Genomic DNA, 23,376 nt, shown 5'->3' with positions numbered 1-23,376 from the left:
TTTTATTTCTCATTTTTATAAAAATCTTTTAAATTAGTTTTAAATATTGATCATTTGGTGAGAAAATGCTACCACTGCCTAAAGCATTAGGCCTACTGTCACTAGATCTCAGCTCTAGATCCTATATTTATTTATCAGTTTTGTTTTGTTTTTATTTCAAGCACAGTAGTTTTTTCTATGAATTTTGGGGAAAATGAGCTGAAAACTCACCCCAGCATTTGGCAGGGTTGAAGGAATTTAACAGCTTAACAAGACCAGTTTTATCACCTTGATTTTAAATTTTCTAGCATTCTTCCTCCAATGGTATTCAGACTGTGGTGTTTTCAGATTGTCGTAGTTTTTTTACAGTAAGTTCACAAACAAAAGAACACAAACAATTGGGAAGTAAAGAGTGATAGCTGAAACCACTCCTGGAGTGGTGGTGGGTGAGGGGACCCAGGTAAGGAGAGGCACCAGCGGCGGGAGCACCTGTTCTGGGTTCCAGCCATGGGCAGGAGCTTCGGGAACAGATGGCAGCTGTGTGAGGGAAACCAGAGGGGTTTCAGTCCAGGTCCAGTCGCTCCTTGCACAAAAATCCAATGAGTGAGACAAATAATTACCTCAAATCCATCTCTCTGGCTAAAGGAGATCATTGGCATTTAAAGGAGGGGACATGAGCCTTGAGGCAGGAGAGTGGTGTAACTACGGGGGCTACATGTATTGAGAGCAGGTTTTGGAGAATGGTGGATCACGAAATACTCTGCCCAGGGGCTTTCCGAATCTCAGCTCCTTTGTCTTGCCGAAAATCCACCATATCTGGGAAACAAAGGGTCAAGTAATCAGTTAAAGGAGATGAAATTTGTTCAGTGGAGGACCAGGCTCTTTCACACCCTAATTTCTATTTTTCTCTGATCAAAATTTCTATTTCTACCTGTTTACTAGAATGAAAAGATATTCCTGATTAACCCAAAAATACAGATCGAGTTGCCTGATTTTTTCCTTTTAAATCTTCCTCTGATGCTTATTCGTATATCCAAGCAAACCACCCGATACCCCAATTTTATTTATTTTAAAACATATCAGCCAGAGCTGATTACAGTCAACAAAAACAACTCTTGTAAAAACAAAAAAAGAAAGAAAAGAAAAAGAAAACCCTGGAAAGGAATGGAGTAAAAACCACTCCATGGGGTGCATTTTATTACTTGTTTGTTTCATCTTATTTTTGTTTTTATTTTACCACACTTATCAGCTTTAATTATCTACATTTCAATTATTCAGGTACCTACACTTAAATTATTTTAAGCAAATGAAAAAAAATATTCATCACCCTAGGAAAACAAACATCCCAAAATATTTTCTATGCTCATAATTTTCATATCTGAACACTTACCTATGACTCTGTATGTGAACGGTTTTCTCAATCATTTCTAATTTGACTTGTAATAAATGGAATTTTTCTATTTTTGAAAGTTGTCTGCAAAAATAGAAACAAGCCCTTCCCTTCGGTGCTACCCATAAAGGGCCTTTTCTGTCACTTTCCCTCCTGGAATCACTCCTCTGAACAAGGTAATGATGGTTTGTGCAGGAAATCTAAATCTGGCCTCGGAGGTAGCCCAGTGATTTTCCAGGTCAAGGCGAAGGGAGAACACAAAGCTGTAAACTTTGCATTCCTCTCCGGGGGGCGGGGGTGGGGAGCGGCGGCACCTGCAGACTCAGACCTGGGAGGAGTCTGCCACCTAGTGGACAATTGGGGTCATTGACGGTTACTTGAAATGGTTTGCTAAGATCCTTAAGAGCCTTAAGGCCTGTGGTCCAGGAGCACAGCTTCCACTGGGGACAGACAGGGTGAACTAGCAGAATATTCAATGAGAAAAAGCATTCCAACCCAAGACTCAGAAACGCTCTTTCATATCAATGAAAGCTACGTGGTCATGCACTATGTAAAGTGCCTCTTCACACAGCAGTGCCAGGTAGATCACTTAAGTTTTATTTCACAAATCCCATCTCATTTCTGCAGTGATTATCACCACATTCTGTGTGCTTTTTCCTATACAATGGCAAAAGCACAGGGTGGGAAGTACAAGAAGTATACCTAACCCCCATCACAAGGATTAAAGTCACACTTTTGAAACTTTTTTACAGAGAATATTTTCCACCTGTTCCAATCCACACTAATTGATTTCAGCGATGGTTGCCTTTGACAATGATTAACACATTCTGGTGAATTTATGGAACTGGGAGCTAGAGCCCAGGAAGGTCATTCCTATGTGTATATTTGTGCTCTTTTCTTTTGCTTTCATTTGTCACATTATTTCAGTTTGCTCTATGTCGTAAATGATTGTTTTCAATTTATATTAAATTGCACATGTCCAGGGATGTATTGGAAGGCAAGTTCCCTTGCCCCCCTCTGGTCTTGCCCCCTAGAGCTAACGACTTGTGGCTCTGTTACCTGCTTTTTTGTGCATGTGTATACTGTCCTCCATAATCTAAATAAAATGTTTCTGCTGCTCTTTCCACACCTGTCTGCCTTAATTTGGGCTCTCTCAGAAGGAGACTGAGACAGGATTCAAGGACAGGATGGGAACGTAAGATGAGGAGAAGGTAGTCAGTAAAGGGCAAATTGTCAAACCAGCCACCACCATGGGCACCTGAACCACACCCCAGCATAGGCGTGGGAGCCAGTGTAAATGAGCTCAGGACCACTGGTCATATGGGCAGCAAGGGAGCTCCAGCACCAGGAGGAAGCCCAAAGCAAAGAAATGCAGATGCTGGCATTTGGACACAGATCTTACCCCACAGGCACCAGGAACCCAGGCGAGCAAGAAGCGTGCACACCCCACATCCCCTCCCATCCTCCCAGCACCCCTCTTTAGTTGGTAACTTTTTTTACCTTTAAGGATACGCTAACAGCTGTCTTTTTTGTTCCCTTTACAACAAGCAACATCTCATCCTCTGAGAGGAAGACTTCAGCACCCCAGCCCTCCCCTCCTCCCTCTCCTGTTCTGGTTACATTTGCTTTCCCATTACATTCCTCATAGCCATCCTCAGGCCAGCAGTTTGATTCTGAAAGCACATTGATGATGGGGCTGTACGAGATTTTTCACCACAGAGCGAGCGTTCACGACAATTACATTTCTTTTGTATTAGACATTTTTTAATTTTTTCTGAAGTTGCTGCCTTTGAATTTTTTTTTCTAATCTTCATTTCACACTGTTTTTCTTTTTATCTTAATCTTTTTTGCCAGTCAGGAGGCAGGGGTTCTATGGCGCCCACTCTCCCTGGGTTTCTTTGCAGTGCGCTCTGGGTCCACATATGATGGAGCACTACTCAGTAACCGGAGAGGGCCTCGGATACGTGCAACCACAGCCAGATCTCAGAGTAATCACACAGAGTGAAAGAAGCTACATGTTTCTACAAAATCCCATAAAGCGAGAACTATAGGGTTAGAAAGAAAGCAGATCAGTGGTTTCCTAGAATGCTGGGAAACTTAACAGGACTGGTGTAGCCATCATCCTGTGTTTATGGATACATACGTATGTCAAAAATTATCAAATTATTGGCTTTAAATACGTCTGGTTTATTGTTGGCAATTATACTCAACAAAGCTGTTTTAAAACACTAATTTCAAATACAGTGCATCAAAGAAGTAAAAGCAGCTTGAGAAGGTAGGTTGTCCATATGAGATCCTTACAAACGCTAGTTTACATTTGATCTTCTGAGCAGTTTTATTAATGTGTGACTTCCCCATGAATCTACATTACTTCGTATATGCCCTATATGAAATTGGTGTGACTTACACAATTTACTGGCTCACTTTGGAAGTTCTTGAGGGTCTATAAAAATACTTGGCTTTGCTCTAAGGGAAAATAAGCACCACAATGACAACTGTCCTGAGTGGGAATAGCCAGGACCTTCATTCTGACTTCAGACTGGCAATAATGTAGTCCATTTAATTTACCCTCCCTGGGAGGGCCACCATCAGCAAGACTGGAGAGAACCCCCAATTAGAGGCACACTTCATTGCCTGGAGGAAAATGATACCCCTTAGAAGAAGCACGTTGTATTTGGATTAAAATTTATAAAATCAGGAAGACAAACTGTGGACCCAACAAGCTGAGATGAACTTGACTCTACCTCGGTTCAGAGATCATATTAACCTGGATCAACTGAAATAGAACAATTTTATCTGACACTATGTGAAAAACTAACCACAAGATAGGTCATGGTGTTATGCACTAAATCAAAAACTGGAAAATATAATACAAGTTAGTAACATTTTATGCTATTTGAGTGGGCAGCTGTGGGGATGCTGGTACCTGAGAAGTCTTGCTGTGAGGGCCGTGCCAAGGGCCAAGAGTCACCACCTCACTGGCCTTATGCGGTTGCCACACCAGGAACAGACCAGCCCTCCCGTTTCACTTTGCACTGGTTGACGGGTCAAATTCAAGGATCTGCTTAAACTATTTGGTAACTTCTCTGTTCCCAGTAAGACAAAGAGTAGAATATAGCAAGCAATCCATAGAAATGCTGTACTCTCCGGCCATGGCTCTGGGCCATTTGCTGTGTCACTATACTCAGCATTTGGGAAGGGACAAGCCTAATGTCCCCATGTTCCCAAAGACTGTGCTGTTCATTTCCAGAGACAATTTCTAAAAGCTTAACAAGGCTTGAAATGGGCTGCAAAATTTATAAATCAATTCTCTCTCACAGAATGTTTGAACGTCTGTGTTTGTGAACAGAGAACCGTGTTTACTCAAAGCTGCCACTGGGAAAGCTGTAACTGAACAGCATGGTGAGCAAGCATGGCAGTTATGAGTCTCAAGCTCTTCTCACCTTAACGGACATCCGCAGAGTGGACCGGGCCAAGCTCTCTGGGCCTGTCTGCCCACCCTCCTGACCCAGAGGAGCTTCCACGTTGGGGAATTCTGAAAAGAGGGAGCAGTGCCTCACCAGCGGTCACCTGCGATTATTAGTTAATGGTACCATGAACAAAAGGAGAAAGAACCTTGTTGAATAACTCTTTTGACCCTTTTGACCGACGTCTATCTCTCATTATCTTACAAAAAGGATCAGTAAATTATTTAGGCTTGGTAAAAAGAAGAGTCTCCCGTCATCTCTGGTCTCAATTCCCTAAAACAAGAGGCCTGCATTTTTACTGATCAAAGAAAACAAACATGAATAAGCACAGTTTTCACACGATAGCAAAATTGCTCATTCATTTGCTGACCTTTTCCTCTCTTCGGCATAGCTTTATTACCTTGTTACCTATTACTTTATTTTTCTGAATCTCTCAAGAAGGGACAACTTTACAAAGAGTAAAGGGAGAAAGAAACAAAAACCCAGGGGAAACGAGGATCACCAAAGGCTGGGTTGTGAAACGTCTTCCTCACCTTTGGTTTCCTACCAGATTCTTCTACTGGGAGAGTCTCAAGCACCTGACTCATCAATTTGGCTCTAATTCTACACTGGTACCTTCCCAGCCCCAGCTGCTGAGAGCTTCCACTCATATCCAGGAGACCATCCAAAACAAAACAGATTTAGAAACCGCTCTGGACTCCCGGTTATCAGCATTCCAACTGATTTTAGTCTCTGCTGTACTTTCTACTCCTCTCCAAGCCCTTGCAAAGTGTCAACCTGGACACTGTTTATTTGAATTTTCTGGCTGTGAAACTACAGAACTACACATCAATAAAGTTGTAGGCATTTGGAGACTAAGTAGGTGGAATGATCTGTTGTTAGGTTAAAACCAACAAAACAACACCTACCATGCGGCCCAGGAAGGCTTACTCCTGAGACTACCAAGAGACAGGAGGAGTTGAGCCCCTATAGCAAGATAACCAAGTGAAATGCTAAGGTGTGCTTGTTCCTCCTGTATTTCCCTTTCATCTCATTTCACTTTGGCATTTTCTTCCTTTGGTGATTTTTTTTTTAAGTGGAAATAGAAGTCACTTTGGATCAAAGGCTCTTCTGTCTTTAGCAAATGACTAACCTACATGCAAAGAGAAAATGACAGGGGTCTCAGAGGGAAGAGGAGAGGGTGCCTTTAAGAGCAAAGATAAAAGAGGTGGATTAGAGGTTGTGAAGGAGACAAAAGTCAGTGGTCCCAAGGGGGAGAGAGATCCTTACTCAACTCTTCACTGTTTCAGAATGGAAAGGCCTGACCCCAGGGACAGATGCTCCCTGGCTCCCCAGTTAATCCCAGGCCACACGTGGCACAGCCACTGGATCCCAGGAACCGTGCAGGCTGAAACAAAGGGAGCTTCAGCAGTGACTGGTACAGACCACTAGCAGCATTCAGAGGAGCCAGCACCCCAGGTCATTGACAGAACACAGTGGTTGAGAAGCTTCCAGCTGAAATCTAAGTTGATTTTTACATGTGGAAATGGCATGTTTTTGCACATCCCATGTGGTGCCCTGCGATTTGCGTGGGGACCTCCTGCAGGATGGCGGAGACTGTCTGAGTGACATCTGTCTGCAGCAGACTCTGATTACAGGCGCTGGGGTTCAGCTACGTCATCCCGAGCCCACCACCAAAAGCGTGCTGAGGAGCCAGTATAAAGAGGTGAGTGCAGGCCCCTGGAAGACCTGCCGACCAGGGAAAAGCAGGGGCTGCAAAAGGCTGGGGTTCGAAGGGTCCTTTAATTCCTTAAAATCCCTGGACAGACCGGCCAGTCTATCTCTAGTAACAGAACACACATCACTTGTTTGTGGTTGTTATCTTGACTTTGTGGAAGTAAATTCAAAACAGACCATGTCAACTAACAAAAACTAATAAAAGGATTGTTTCCACCAGTGGAATACCTGTACAAATTAAAAACAAATAAAATAAACCCGGAAAGACCTAAGATTGATCAGAGCAGGATGTGAGAACAAATGTAGCCTGCTCGTTTGCTAAGACCAAAGTTCTCTGTAAGTCTTAGGAAAGTATGTGAACAGATGGTAAGGCCTCAAAGTTAATTCTCTCTTTAACAATGAAAATTCTCTCTGGAGAGGGAGAGGTACAGAGAGGCTGGTAGACATTCCACCCGGGGAGCGGGCCCAGGTGCTGAGAAAGTGGTAGGGAAAGCCATTTGTTCTGCAACAGAAACGACGCGTCCCAGACACTGGGGAGTTCTCCAGTGTTGCCAATAATGGGACCCCCGGCCCCCACTTGCTGTCAAGGAGATTTGAACCTTGGCAGGGAACGTCATCAAGAAATTGCTGCTACCACAGGCCTAGAAATGGAGAAACATGTGGCTGGACAGGGGCCTCCATGCTCCTTTGCCCCGTGGCCTGGCCTCCCCCGGGGCCTCCTCCAGCCTCCTCCAGCCTCATGCCACCTTTGCCCACTGCCCTGCTCTCCCCTCCCAAACTCTGTACAGCCTGTCCCTGTGCCTCCTTCCACCAGCACCTTGGGAGCCAGGCCTTCTCTGTAGAACTGAACCCCAGCCCCAGCCCTACTTCACCCACATAACACCATCTGGTTCATTACATTACTTTATTGCTTATTTCCCTTCTCTCCCCAACAGATAACCTCCTCAACGAGAGGTACTGAGTCTTTGGTTCAATGCTGTGTCCTCCCCCTGTGTTCAATGCAGCCCTTCAAATGTCTGGCACACAGTAGGTGCTTCATGAACACTCGCTGAAAGAACAAATGAGTAAATGCTGGTGGAACAAATGCTGAAGCCGGCCAGATTCAAGGCACTTTGGCTTCATAGGGAATAACACTGCAGAGACTGTGGCTGAGTGCCTGGGTACAGGGCCTTGGGGCCCAATGACCATCAAGAACACACTTGTCCGATAAACCTGCTGAATGGCCACGAGAGAACAGGCACCTGAGAACAGGAACCTTCACTTAACAGTGGTCAGAGAGGCACAGCTGTCCAAGCCCAGTAGCCTGGGTGTCAGCAGAGCTCTGTCCTGTACAGAAGGGGGTAGGTGGAGGGAACACTGTAGGGGGTGCCCTGGCCTGCATGGAAGGGGGTAGATGGAGGGAAGGAGGGAACCCCATAGGGTGCACTCTCCAGAGAGCAGCTCAAGTGAGTTCAGACCCTCCACACCCCTCCCAAATGAGACAGAATATGGCAAAGGAGAGAAAGGAAGGGCTGCTGGTTGCTTCTCTCCACAAACATTGTAACTTCTTTGTGGCTTTTCTCAAATAAAGGAAATTCCATGAGAAAAAAGGACAGGCAAATCTCCCCATGCCACGTTTTTACATGTGACCTGATGTAAAACTCAAGAAACAAAATGCTATAAGATACAATGCCTGTTTGCATGAAGCATAGACTCTTGATGAGGACACAGACTAATAGTCAAGAAACAAAACCAGCAGCATTTTTCTAATAGAGGGTCCCTGAGAACAGGGAAAGAGTGAACCATTATTCCTGAAGTCTAGGTAGAACTGCGGTTGGAATGCAGAATTCCTCTGAAGTCTTACGTTTCATTTTTCAAATCAAATTGTGTACTTGTAATCTGCATTATAATTTTTTAATTACTTACCAGTAAAGTCAACTTAAATTTTGCTTTGCACAATTTTTAAAATACATTTTTTTTTTTTTTTTGCAGTTTTTGGGGCTGGGTTTGAACTCGCCACTGCCGACATATGGGGCCAGCGCCCTACTCCTTTGAGCCACAGGCGCTGCCCCACATTTTATTTTTTATTTCAGAATATCCTAGGGGTGCAAACATTTTGGCTTTATAAATTGCTTTTGCATAGTTTGAGTCAAAGTTGCAAGTGTGCCCATCACTCAGATGGTGTGCACTGTACCCCGTTAGGTATGAATTTACCCATCCCCTCTCCCCCCTCACCTACTTGATTTCTAATGAGTGTTTTTCCATATGTGCATGTAAGTGTTGATTGATTAGTTCCAATTTAATAGTGAGGACCTGTGGTGTTTGTTTTCCATTCATGTCATGCTTCACTTAGGAGAATGGTTTCCAGTTCCACTTAAGTTGTTATTAGCTCACTGTTTTGTTTTTAAAGGCTGAGTAGTACTCCATAACATGTAGATCACATTTTATTAATCCATTTATGTATTGGTGGTCACTTGGGTTGTTTTCACATCTTTGCAACTGTGAACTGCGCTGCTATAAACATTTGAGTGCAGAAGTCCTTTCAATAAAATGTCTTTTTTTCCTTTGGGTAAATACCTGGTAGTGGGATTGCTGGATCAAATGGTGAGTCTACTTATAGTTCTTTAAGGTATTGCCATAGTTCTTTCCATATAGACTGTACTAGTGTGCAGTCCAACCAATAGTGTATAAGTGTTCCTGTCCCTGCATAGGAACACTTACTGTTTTGGGACTTTTTGATAAACGCTGTTCTCACTGGAGTTAGGTGATATCTCATTGTGGTTTTGATTTGGATTTCCCTAATGATTAGAAACATTGAGAATTTTTTCATATGTTTGTTGGCCATTAGTCTATTTTTTTTTAAGTTTCTGTTCATGTGTTTTGCTCACTTTTTAATGGTTGTTTGATTTTTTCTTGATAATCTGCTTGAGTTCTTTGTAGATTCTGATTATCAGACCTTTATCAGATGTACAGCATGCATATATTTTCTCCCATTCTGTAGGTTATCTTTTCACTCTACTGATTGTTTTGTTGGCTGTGCAGAACAACCAGGTAGGCTTCATCCTAGAGACGCAAGGATGGTTCAACATACACAAATCTATAAATGCAATTCATCCCATAAATAGAAGCAAAATAAAGACCATGTAATCCTCATAAAAGATTTGGAAAAAAGCATTTGACAAAATTCGGTACCCTCTTATGATAAGAACGCTTAAAAAAAAAGGCATAGATGAAACATACCTCAAAATTATCAAATCCATATAAGACAAACCCACAGCCAACATTATACTGAATGGGGCAAAACTGTGGGCATTTCAGCTCAGAACTGGAGTCAGATAAGGTTGCCCACTGTCACCACTTCTATTCAACATAAGGCTAGAAGTCCTAGCTAGAACAATCAGGCCAGAGAAGAAAGTCAAGGGTATCCAAATGAGAAAAGAAGAGGTAAAACTATTGCTCTTCACAGATGATATGATCTTATATCTAGAAAAACCCAAAGATTTTGCCAAGAGATTCCTGGAGTTGATAAATAAATTCAGCAGTCTCAGGTTATAAAATCAATGTACACAAATCAGTGGTCTTCCTCTATGCCAACATCAGTCAAACTGAGAACTAAATCAATACTTTCACAATAGCAAAAAATAATAATAATTTTAAAATGCCAGGAATATATTTAACCAAGGAAATAAAAGACCTCTACAGGGAGAACTACAAAACATGAGAAAGGAAATTGCAGAGGATATAAATAAATGGAAAAAACTCATGCTCACGGACTGGCAGAATCAACATTGTTGAAACATTTATACTGCCCCAAATGATTTACAGATTCAATTCAATCCCCATTAAAATAACAATGTCATTTTTCACAGATCTAGGAAAAATAATTTTATGCTTTACATGGAACCAGAAAAGACCCTGGATAGCCAAACAACCTTAAGCAAAAAGAATAAATCAAGGGGCATCAAATTTACTAGACTCCAAGCTATACCTCGAGGCTCTAGTAACCAAAACACCATGGTCTTGGCACAAGAACAGAGATAAAGACCAACAGATCAGAATAGAGAATCCAGATATAAAACCATCTTCATACTGCCATCTGACCTTTGACAAGGCAAACAAAAACATACATTGGGGAAAAGAATCTCTTTTTTAAATTTTAGATTAATGTGAGGGTACAAGATTTTAGGTTACATTATTTTTATTTCTAAGGTGAAATTCAACTTGTAGGTGAACCCTTCACCTAGGAAATGTGCTGAACACCTTTACATTGTGCATATTCAGTGAGAAGAATTCCCCATTTAAGAAAAGGTGATGGGAAAATTGTCCAGCCATATGCAGAAGACTAAAACAGGATCCACACGTCTCACCACTCACAGAAATTGATTCATGATGGATAACAGACTTAAACCTAAGGCATGAAACTGTAAGAATTATAGAAGACAATGGTGGAAAAACTATTACAGACATTGGCCTAGGCAAAGAATATCTATCTAAAGAAGACCCCACAACCAATCACAGTAACAACAAAAATAGATGAATGGGACTTGATCAAATTATGTTTCCCACAATTTTAAGAAAAACTCATACACCACAGCAAAATACGCCACGCTCATCCTGTGGCTTTGGATTCTCCTTGGCCCTGTGAGCCCCCAGTGGTGTCACCCTAATTGGTAAAGGTGGAATTTGGATATCACCAAAAAATCATCTTTTGCCAAATGTACAATACACATAATCACTATGGCTGCTCAGGAAAGTCAAAAATATTTGGAAAGACTATATGAAGCCAGACGTGACAGATAATTTTTCCTTTATTTATATAAATTCATTTAAAAATTGGGAAACTGAGACTTAAGAATTTTCTCTAAAAATATTAAAATTAAGAAACAAGTCATTTTATTAATAAAAACAAACATATTTATTAATATAAATTGCAAGTAACCATGCAGTAATGATAGAAATAAAACTATTTTCAATTCTGGGCTTTTGTCAAAAGATAGAAGATCATTTCTTCAAAAGATACAAGATGTGTAGATAAATCACATTCATGCCTTACAAATGTAAAAACAGGGAACAATTTAAATCCATAACGAACAATGACTATATTCATATTTTCAGCAGTTTAAACTTTTAACAATGTTAGCAAAATTATTCATCATTTCCATGATTTTCATGAGTAAAAAAAGAGCGAATTACGTACCTTAATATTGCCATTTTGCGTATTACTCAAAACTACAAACAACCCCACAGATTAAAGTGGAGGCCCATGATGACTACATATACTATTAAATAGAAAAATACTGAGACAATTATCCAGTATGACTCATATAAATGAAACTGTATTTCTGAAAATGTTTCACAAACTCAAATCCAACTTTTCTCTTTGGTTCAGGAAATAAAAGAGGTAGGTTCGCATAAAGTAAACGGTTATGATGGGCAATTTATAATAGAAATTACTAGAAATAAAACAAGCTTAGGAACTCAATTAGAAAGTGGCAAGAATAACTTCAACTAATAAATATTTTTCTAAGTCCTAGTCACACAAATCAGAAAAGATGCTGGGCTATAAAAATGGCTTTAGTAACATAAAAAAATGCTATGAACATTATAAACCAAGTCTTCTATATCATACCATGTTCCTAAAACAAAGAAGAGACTATAAATGTATGTTTGCAAACGGGGCCTTTCACTGAAGTATAGGCATCTAGTGTATAAGATTCACACACACTGCTGTTGGTATACATCTCTCAGCTTGGCGCTGCCCATGTTGAGAATGGCAGGTTCAAAGAAATTCAACAGTAGGGGGAAATAAGCAAGTCATTCACCCATGATCAACACATTTCACATCATTAAAAAGAGAAATTCCAGATTATAAGAGTCGTCCCAAGAAGCCTTCCTGATTGAAACAGAATCTGGTTCAAAAAGTAGGAAAAGAAAAGAGAAGCTGATATCAGTAAGAAGGTCCTTTTCAAAGCAAGGACAGAATAAACAGAATCTTTCATATCAGTTGTCTTGTGTTGATAACTTACTGAAAATCAGTGTATAATTCCAGGAACCAAATAACAGAACACATAAAATGAACTGTGCACAATGCAATGGTGTATTTCAAAACTATTAAGAGTATAAACGCCTGGCCACAAGTAAGGGATGATGGTTGTGTTAATCAGTTTGATGTAAGCATTCCACACTGTATATCAAATCAGCACAATGTACCCTATAAATGTATACAGTTACGATTTAATAATAAAAAGTGCTCACTGAAATAGATATTATTTCATTACTCCTCTGTAAAAATTCTATCACTGATGTTCATTTCTCTTCAGCTTAAAGACAAATAAGAGTATAAACCCGACATTCACGTGGCTGCTATAAGGTCTGTATTTTAAAAGTAATGATTTTCTGTTATTGGTTCCACACTGAAGTTTTAAGAAGTCTATAAAGACATTCAGAATATATAAAACAAGACGTTTCAGTTTGAACTAACTAAATTAAGGATTTAAAATTCTACCACACAGAAGAAATTTACAAGTACATTTTCAAATGTAGAGTTCAGGGCAAAGATCTACAGGACTGAAAAGAAAAGTATAATTTTGTCCCCTTTTAAAAATGTATTAACACTCTGATTTTTAGCATTTCTGTATACATAAAATTAAGCCCCAATATTTGAAATGATCATTGATATATTCTTCCTTTTTATGAAAAAAATACAGCTTTTGCCATAGACCAATTTCAATTCCAGGAGGGTAAAACATCATTCCTGAGATTGTTGAAAATTACAATAATTATTCAACATGTCATTTCTGGTTTACACCTAAAGTTTGCTTCATATTTTCATAAACCACATAACTGATGCCTACGGCAGGGAGCACCTTCATGAAGTTTGGGGTGATGCCTCTGTAAAGTCCTGGTATCCCTTCTTTGGAAATTATTCGCTGAAAGAGGCCAACCATGTTCAGCTGTGTGGTTCCTTCTACCATAGCTAGAAAAGAAAGAAAGAAACCAGGCTCATTTAATATTCAAGCGTGTTTCATCGTTGTTAAAATAATTATGATTCAGAATGATATTCTAGAATATAATGAAAAAATTCCAAGAAGCCCAAGAAAGTACCCCTTTATATAATTCTCTTTGTATAGCACCTGTGATGAGTTCCCTGACTATAACAATGACAGTAATAATAGTTTCCTATTGAGTAATTACTATGTGCTAGACACTAGGTTAATGGCTTTTCATACCAATCCTGCAAGGTAAATTTTATCCATTTTGTAAATGAGGAATTAGAAGCTTAGAAAGATACAGAAATTTGTCCCAAGACACTGAACTATCAAGTGGCAGAGCTGAGATCTGGTGTTCCAGGTAACTCCAAAGGCCCTATGCTTTTTGCTATATCACACTGCCATCTCTTCCTCCTTCTGCTCACTAGCCAAGTCCTGAATAAAGACTATTAAATCCCAGGAAGTAGGGGAGTATAGGGAAAGCTTTGGGAAGCTTAGGAAAGGTATAAGGGATCTGGGCTTGGAAATAGCATCAACAGGCAAAAAAGGGAAGAAGACGAAGTCCGCGCTGCTGGTACAACCAAGATGAGGGGAGGAATCCCCACATGCTACAGGGACACAGCTGAGTAGTGGATGTGGCTGTTACACAGACAGGACAGGTGCCTGGAGGTGTGCAAGGCAGGGGCAGGGAAAATAGAGTAGGGCCATATTATTAAAGGCTTTGAAATTTGCACTAAGAACTTCGGCATTTACTCTGAAGACACTAAAGAGTGGTGAGGATGTCTGAACAGATGTCAAATGATCAGATCCTGTCATCAGAAATGGCAAGTCTATCAGCCAGGCAGAGGCCTGAGCTGGAACTGGCAGACAGGAGGGCTCAAATCAGACCATGGGAGTTTGAATTCTAACTCCACTATTTACCAATTATAAAGCTCAGAGGAAGTCATTTACCCTCTCTTTGCCCCAGTTTCTCATGTGCACAATAAGGATAATGTTAGTGTGCAGCCCCCGCCAAGATGGTTATGGTGGCTGAATGACAGGACACACGAGAAACTTCTGTTTACGATTTTGCTTTCTCTAGGCAGCCATATGATTGTCTTTCAGCTCCTCAAACACGTCCTGCTCACTCCTGTCTCAGTGTCTTCACATATGCACCCCCTCAGCTGGATGTTCCTTTGCCACTCCCCCTGCCTGTGCCCCGCTAACCCCCACGTTTCTTTCCAATCTCAGCTTAATTGATAGGGTTCTGCAGCTCTCAAGTTAGGTTGTAGCCCCTTGCTCTGTGCTGCCCTCACAGAGGGAAGGTGGGTTGTTTCCTTGCTGGATATACGTGTTTCTTCCCTGCTCTAACAGTGGAGACCACATCTGACTTGTCCCATCAGCTGCTCTAACCCTAGCACCTGGCAGACAACGCTCAGGAAGTACTTGTTAATTAATGACTACCGTCCTGAGCAAGAGCAAGACCCCGTCTCTACCAAAAATAGAAAGACTAGCCAGGCATTGTGGCAGGTGCCTGTAGTCCCAGCTACACAGGAGGCTGAGGCAAGAGGATTATTTGAGCCCAAGAGTTGGAGGTTGCTGTGAGCTATGATGACACCATGGTGCTCTGACCAGGGCACTGGAATGAGACTCTGTCTCAAAAAAAAAAAAAAAAAAAAAATTAATGACTGACTACTTGGTTGAGGAGGAGTGGCTGACACTTAGAAGAGTGATTGAGAATACAGCTGTAGGTGCCCAGGGTCTATTATTTAAAGAAATGATAGTAGGGGAGACTGACCAGAGCCGTAAAGAGGACTAGAAAGGCAGAGAATGCAAACTTTAGCAGAGTGGGTTTAGCAACAAAAGCCAACAGTCGAGGATAGTAACCAATGAGCTGGGCCAGGAGCACAGAGAAAGATGAAAGCTGACAGGGGAGACAGTGTCGCAGTGAGGAAGAATCATAGCTCAGAAGTTATACGATCCGAGTAGCATTAATAAACAATTCTGGTCACAAAGACTTAACCCTAATGCCAGATGCTTTCCATAGACTGCTGCTAATTCTTATAACATAATTTTCGGTCCCATGGAAAAACCCAAAGAGGTTTAGGGCAAAGATCTGAATCCAGATCCACTTATATACCAAAACATATGCTCTTAAAACATGCATTCAACACAGTCCAGAAAAACTTACTGTTTATTTATGAAACCTATCTGTGGCATTACAATTTCATGAAGAGGAAGCATTTATTTTATTTTTTTATTATATTTTTATTTTTATAAAGAATCTTATCTTCCTTAGGGAAAAGATAATTATCTTCCTTAGGGAAAAGAAAATTATCTTCCTTAGGGAGATAATGAAAAAAAAAGGTTGAGACATATTGTCTTAAAACTACATTCTCCTGCCTCAGTAGAACTTGGAGTTCCAAAGCACATAACTGATGCAATCCTTTATTAGTGTCACTCTAATCAAAAGCTCACCTTGAGCCTGCATGCGTGTCCTCACCAAGGCCAAGGGGTAGCTGGCCAGCTGACCACAGGTGCTAGATAAGGCACCACATCCCAGCAATACCATGACGCCAGGGTTTACAGTGTCCTTTGCAAAATTTTCTAGCCAATAGGACTTCAAGAGCTGCCAGAGAAACAGAGAAAAGAAGAAAAGTAATGAATAACCCTACAACTGTTTTGACTCAATGTAAACCTTTCACAGCTACGCTCATCCTCGTGAGAGACAGGCCACGTTTGGCCAGATGGGGCAGCACCGTCCCTGGAGCAGCAGCCACTGTAGGAGGTCACAGCTCTGTGGAGAGGTGAGGAAGCCACCAAGACTCCAGAACATATGAGGTTTGCACTGGTTGCTCATTTTCTCCTAAACAAATAGGAAGGTCAACAGCACACCAAATCTCAAGGATCTAAAGAACATCCCTTACAGTGGGTGGGTGTTGCTAAGTAGTATAGTACTACTAACTATATCTCACTTTTAGTTTACACATTTATCATTTCACTTGGTCTTTAAAAACTCTCACGTTTCTATGTATTATTCTGATTTTGGAAGTGAGGAAAATTCATCTCAATGGAATTCTTTAAGAAGGGCTCAGAACAAAGTATGCTGATTCACAGGTCACATCTTTCCCTGAATACACTAGGTCCCTGTATTTCATTAGAAGACAATAATTGGGAGAAATTGTACAAAATTTATATGTTAATCAACTTTTTAGACATAAAATGTCTTACGTATAAAAATACGTGCTAATATGCCAAAGAAGCCACACAACTTGCTAAAACTTGTACATTTTTTAATCCTGTAAGATTGTAAGATGCCTAACGTCACTGTCATCAGGGAGATGGGAATCAAAACCACAAGGAGATGCTGTCTACATCTGTTAGGACGGCCCCTATCAAAACAAATAACAAAAACAAAAAACCAGAAAATACGATTGCTGAGGACAAGGAGAAACCGAAACCTTTGCACGCTGTTGATGAGAATTAAAAAAAGACACAGTCACTATAGAAAAACAGTGTGGAAGTTCCTCAGAAAACTAAAAACAGAATTACCATCAATCCATTAATCCCAATTCTGAGTCTATATATCAAATAGAACTAAAAACAAGATGTTTGCAAAACCACCTTTATTGCAGCACTATTCACACTACAAAGATGTAGAATAACTCAACTGTCTATCAACAGATGACTTTTTTAAAAGGTGATATATACACAATGGAGTAGTATCCAGCTTTTAAAACAAAGAAATCCTGTCATATGCTACAACATGGATGGATCTTGAAAACATTATGCCAAGTGAAATAAGCCCGTTGCCAAAAGACAAATACCACAAGATCCCACTTCCATGAGACAATAAAGCAGTCAGGCTCATGAAAAGAGAAAGCATGTCACCAGGAACTGGGGTCAGGGAGAAATTAGATTAGAGGCCACCAGGGATTGGGGGAAAGGGAGGGTGGGGAGTAACTGCTTTGTGGTTAGAGTTTCTCTCTGGGGTGATGAAAAAGTTTGGAAATATGTAGATGGTTACACAGTATTGAAATTAATGGCAACAAACCATATGCTTAAAAAATGGTTAAAATGGCAAATTTTATGTTATATTTTACCATAGTTAAAAATAAGTAATAATGTAATATGCCCAAAGTCATTGATTGGTGCACTTTAAAAGGGTGAAATACATAGGATATAATTAATTTTCAATAAATCAGTTCAAAAAAAGTCAAGTCCTCTAGGAAAGCTTCCTTACCCATCTCAGCTGTAGGCTGGGTTCCCTCCCAGCACGTGCAGCCAGCCCCACTGTGCTTTAGCTGTCAGCCTGTCTATCTCCCCCACCAGACTTTCAGCTTCCTAAAGGTCGACATTGAGCCCTTCTTTGTATCCCTAGATCCAGAGTCTACCCCCGTGGTTTGTACAGTGTGTGTTCAATGAATGTTTATCAGATTCAAAACTTGTTCAATGATTCAGATGGAGGATTGGTCCAAGATTTGTATTCTGAGTCAGTACAAGGAATGAAACTGTATTAGCCACATTAGTCACCTGGCTTTATCAATGTCAGATTTTAATAAAGAAAATGTGATAATTTTGCTTATTTTCTCTCCCCTCAAAACCATCTCTAGTACCATCCACTAAGATGAATGACTATACCTATATGGAATATAATTAATTTGAGTATACTCTTCATTAATAAAAATAATTCACAAGGAAATCTAATATAAAAGTGACCCTATAAATATTCATATTCAAGGTACTTGAAATGAAACGTTCAAATGGCACACCCTTGAATCTACAAATCATTTTCTGGCACATATATACATCTTTATATGAAATCAAATTCTCACAAGAGCTATTTCACTACATTTTCAGATTCAAAAGATTTCTGTAAACTCACCTCATACACAGCAAGATCTATGCCTGCGTAAGGTATAATGCCTAATAAATTGGGAATGTAACCTTTGTAAAAAGCTCCCAATCCTTCATGTTTCAAAATCTTCTTGGCACAATCATATATTCCAGAGTATTGTCCCGTTTTGCCCACAGCCAGCCTTGTTTTCATAACCTGGATATAAAAGAATATAATGAAATACTACTGTTCATATCAACTCTATCATCGTGGAATTGAGAAGAAGTTGTCTTACAAAGAACAAACATCTAGCACACGTTATCACTCAAATGACTGTCCAATTTGTTAACGTATTCTCCTTCGTGGGTTCTTTTTTTTCCTTTTTTAGACAGGATCTCTCTCTGTCGCCCAGGCTGGAGTGCAGTGGCCCAATCATAGCTCACTGCAATGCAGCCTCAAATTCCTGGACTCAAGCAATCGCCTTACTAATTTTTTTTTTTTTTTTTGAGACAGAATCTTACTTTGTTGTCCTTAGTAGAGTGTCGTGGCATCATAGCTCAAGCAACCTCAAACTCCTGGGCTCAAGTGAACCTCTTGCCTCAGCCTACCGAGTAGCGGGGACTACAAGTGCCTGACACAATGCCCAGCTATTTTTAGAGACGAGGTTGTGCTCTGGCTCAGGCTGGTGTTGAACCTGTGAGCTCAGGCAATCCACCGCCTCAACTTCCCAGAGTGGTAGGATTACAGGCATGAGCCACTGTGCCCAATGCTTAGCTAATTTTTTAACAGAGACAGAGTCTCATTATGTTGCCGAAGCTGGTCTTGCAGTCCTGGGCTCAATGAATTCTCTCACTTCAGTGTTCCAAAGTGCTGGGATTATATAAGCCACTCTGCCTGTCCATACCACCTATTTTGAGGGGAGACCCATTTAATGTAGACCCCAGGAGACCCATTTAATGCAAAGAGGATCTGAATCAGGGCAGTGACAGAGAAAATAGAGACAAGATAATCTACTGATGTCTAACAAAACTGACTTGTCATCAATTGGGTATGGAAGGTTAGGACACTAGATAACTCTCGTGTTTCTACCTTGGAACACAGGAGGGGCAGCAAGGAGGTGATGATATTAACTGATGCAGAGGATATAACAGGAAGACAGCTATTGGGTTACGATACTTTTTCATAAGGTATGTGGAGTAATATGAATAATCATATGTATATATTTCCCTAAGTATGCAAAGAAAGCTATATTATTATGCATACCACAAAGTAGTGAAAAGTTAAGGGTGTATCCTTCTTAGATCTTACCTGTTTCTAAAAATCCCTGTTATATCCATTAAGATATCCACATCTACAATATTATTTTTGCTCTGTAGCAGGAGTTGGTAAACATTTTCTGTAAAGGCCAAATAATAAATATTTACATGCCTAAAAGATCAGGTCTCTATTGCATATTCTGGTTTTCTTTTCTTTTATTGTTATCTACCTTTTAAAAATATAACAACAGACTATTAGCTCAAGGATTACGCAAAACTGTCCACAGGCCTGTGGTCTGCCAACCCATGCTCTAATGGAAAGAGGTCTAGTAGGGTTATCATGCTCTGATCAAATCCTGAGGTTCCGTCATTTAATTCAGGGTACGGGAAGTCTTTAGGGAGGAATGGGAGTTATAATCCTTATCAACACAGTGGTAGCCAGCCTCTAAAAGGGCCCCCCACAGGCCTTGTCTCTGGTACTCACACCACTGCGTCGTCTCCCACACTCTACCGGGGGTCAGTCTGTGTGACCAACAGAATACAGCAAAAGCTGCAGCGTCCGTCTTGGGCCTTGTGTCTCTGTCTCTCGTTCTCAATCTCTCCTGCTGTTGGAGCACTGACCATATGGAAGTCAGCGACTACGTTATAAGGCTACTCAGACTGCAGCCTGTTAAAAGGTCCATGTGATAAAGAACTGATGTCCCCAGCCAGTAGCCAGTGAAGCCTGGCAGCAGCTACGTGAGGGAGCCTGGAAGCAGATCTGCCACCAGATGAGCCCTGAAATGACCGCAGCTCTGCCTGACACCTTGACTGTGGGATGAGAAGGCCTTGAGCCAGCAGTGCTGAGCTAGGCTGCTCTCAAATTCCTGATCCACAGAAACTATACAGTGATAAATGCTTGCTTGCTGTTTTAAACTCTTAATTTTGTTACACGGTGATAGATAACCAGAATAAATACCATGCAGCAATCAGATTTCACAATGGCACTTACCTCCATGGGATAAATAAAAGTCTGTGCAGTGGCTCCAGCCATAGAACCAGAAATAAATCTCTCAAGGGTTCCAAGTTTCTGTCCTTCCTCAGTAAGCAACTTCTTGTACTGTATGAATAAGTTTTAAAATGTACATTAATACCTTCTATGGGCTCAATTGTGTCTCCTCAAAATTCACATGTTGAAGCCCTAACCCCTAGGAGATGGGGCTTCAGGAGGTAATTAGAGTTAGATGAGGTCATAGGGGAGGAGCCCTAATGATAAGATAGTGTTCTTATAAGACCAGATGCCAGAGAGCTCGCTCCCTTTCTCTCTCTCCTCTCTTACGTGCATCGAGGAAATGCCATGTGAGCACCCAGCAAGCAGGTGGCTGTCTACAAGCCAGGAAGGGAGTCCTCCCTAGAAACCAAACTAGCTGCTCCCTTGACCTTGGACTTCCCAGCCTCCAAAACTGTGAGAAATAAATTCCTGCTGTTTCAGTTACATAGTCTATGGTATTTTATGGTAGCCTGGGCTAACTAAGGCAATAGTAACACACAAATCAGCTCCCAGAAATCAACAATTAACAATGTGCTGATGGGTGCTCAAAACACACTATATTAACAATACCTGGTAGAAAAGCAAGGCTTAAATGCTAACACATTCAATTTACTGGACCAGGTTTACAATGGTTTTCAAGTTAGATGCCTACAGGACACAGATGTAGCACAGACTGGACTAAGTTGTTCCTATGCGAAAAGAATGTAGTAGTATTCTTTCCAAGATGCACAGAAAATACAGGGTTAAGAAAGTTTTTCACAGTTTTTTTGGATATTTTTCCCATGTTTTTAAAAGATGATTTTTTTTTCACCAGTACAAGTAAAATCAGCAATTAAGTCATACACATGAACAAAACAACTTAGAAAAACAGTTTCTATAGTTAATACATATAATTATACTACCATGTCAAGCCCAACATCTCCCTGGCCAACTGTTAAAGCATCTCGACACAGCTGATTGGATCAAGGGTAGAAAGATGACCCACATGCAGCTAAAATAGTGATCAGGCAGGATGTTAACATCATGAGCTCCAGAGTCAGACAGACCTGAGCTAAAATCGCAGAGTGGTGTGTCCCTGAGCAGGTTCATAAACATGTCCAAGGTGCAGTTTCCTCATCTATAATACTCATAGCATTATTGAGTAGATGAAATAAAACAGAACTTGTAACACAGCACAGTGCTGGGCACTGGCAGATGTTCAGGAGACATTATTATTATTACTACTATTGCTAACGTATCATCTTTGGGCAACATGGAGAGAAAAGCTCTATTCAAACACAGACTACAGGAATGAGCCAGGCCGACCAGATTCCTTCTTTCAGAAGGCAGGCGGGGTCTACAGAGGTCATCAGCGGCTGACACCACAGGGAAAAGTGGATAATTAGCAGAAAGGAGCAGACACATCCATGGAGAAGGGAAGAGTCCCCCTTCCTGGACTTCTCTCTGAGGGTCCTTCCCTCCTGCCACCGGTGTCCCTCCAGAGACGCCCATTCCTCACTAGCCATTTCTGTTCCTTGGGATCTAAAGAGCCCATCACAACAATACGGGCTGACATTCTCCTAGCAAAATAGTGTTTCTCTGCTCATGATAAAAATTAAGTATTTTATTATTTTATGAGTTCTCAAATAGCAGATATTCCTCCCAAAAGAGATTAGTGCTTCCAAGGGTTCTGTTTGCTAAACTACAAAAATGTTACATAAAACTCTTCTGCCTACACCCAACTCATTCTCCTATGTATGAGTTTGTCACAATCATTGAATATAATTTGCTTAAAACCTTCCCATATATTAACAGGAACTTTGAAGACACCTTTTATATCTTATATCCCTGAAGAACTTATTAAACATAAATAGTAAATATTTAGTGACTGATGAACAATAAATATTTAAAGGGTAAGTATTTGACTTATGTTCTCCCTGTTCCCCCAAACACACCATATACAAAGGAAAGATTTGAGGACAGAGAGCCTTAAAGGGTCAGGCACTGTACCAGGTACTTAGCACTATGTCACCCTGTTTAACTGCCATCTTAGAGATGAGGTGACAATTGTGGAGACTTCAACTTGCCAAGGCCCCAGAATTTGGTTTGCCTAAAGGAGACTTCACTGGGTTCACACCACCCTGAAATCCTTCCGTCTGTCTCAGTTCTGGCTTCCATTTGTCTGAACACCTACTTCAATCTTACTCATGCTCCTCCAGCTTCCAATACCACTCCCTCCCTCATTCTCGGGAACCTCCTGTCTTAGGAACTCAAGAAAGGACAGTAAGGCCACCAGGTAAGAATGTCCTGGTTTTCCTGCCCACAGAATTATCCACAACCACGTATATTTCTTTCTTTCTTTCTTTCTTGCCAAGCTGGCTCCAGAAGAGGCCTCCTTGCAGTCAAAGGTCCAATGGTCTCTGGAGAGTGCCTGTTCTCCCCACAGCCCCTTCCCACCCCCCACACAGCTTCCTCTGCCACATTAATCAGCCCCTCCCAGGCATATTCGCAACTTCCCTCTTTGTCCTGATAGGCTTCCTTCAGCAACAGGCACATTAAAGTAAATCAAATCAAACCCTCCCGCTACCCTTATCTATTACCCTTCCCCCTTTTTCCTTCCCTTTACAGTCAGACTCCATGAAAAGGGCATCCACATAACCCAGGCTTCTTTACCTCCCAATCACTCCCCAAAGAGATTAAAACCTTCCTCATTTCAGCATGATTTCTCTTCCCCTTACACGTCACTGGAACACACATACTAAGCTTATCTGTCTC

The 23,376-nt window shown here is 41.0% G+C and overlaps 1 protein-coding gene across 1 annotated transcript in view; it reads right to left on the bottom strand.

Moving 5' to 3' along the window:
* Positions 1–11,480: 11,480 nt before the first annotated feature.
* Positions 11,481–23,376, bottom strand: part of LOC100954154 (calcium-binding mitochondrial carrier protein SCaMC-1) — a 47,217-nt gene continuing 35,321 nt past the window's right edge. Inside the window, exons 7-10 of the mRNA XM_003784090.3 lie at positions 20,584–20,691; positions 18,385–18,552; positions 15,978–16,128; positions 11,481–13,507 (exon numbers count right to left, since the gene is read on the bottom strand). Coding sequence (XP_003784138.1) covers positions 13,323–13,507; positions 15,978–16,128; positions 18,385–18,552; positions 20,584–20,691 — 612 coding nt within the window. The 3' untranslated portion in view covers positions 11,481–13,322. The remainder of the gene's footprint in view (positions 13,508–15,977; positions 16,129–18,384; positions 18,553–20,583; positions 20,692–23,376) is intronic.

This window comes from Otolemur garnettii, unplaced genomic scaffold (genome assembly GCF_000181295.1).
Source record: "Otolemur garnettii isolate 467f Iridium unplaced genomic scaffold, OtoGar3 scaffold00010, whole genome shotgun sequence".
Lineage (NCBI taxonomy): Eukaryota > Metazoa > Chordata > Mammalia > Primates > Galagidae > Otolemur > Otolemur garnettii.
This window is presented reverse-complemented; position numbering and strand designations above follow the sequence as displayed.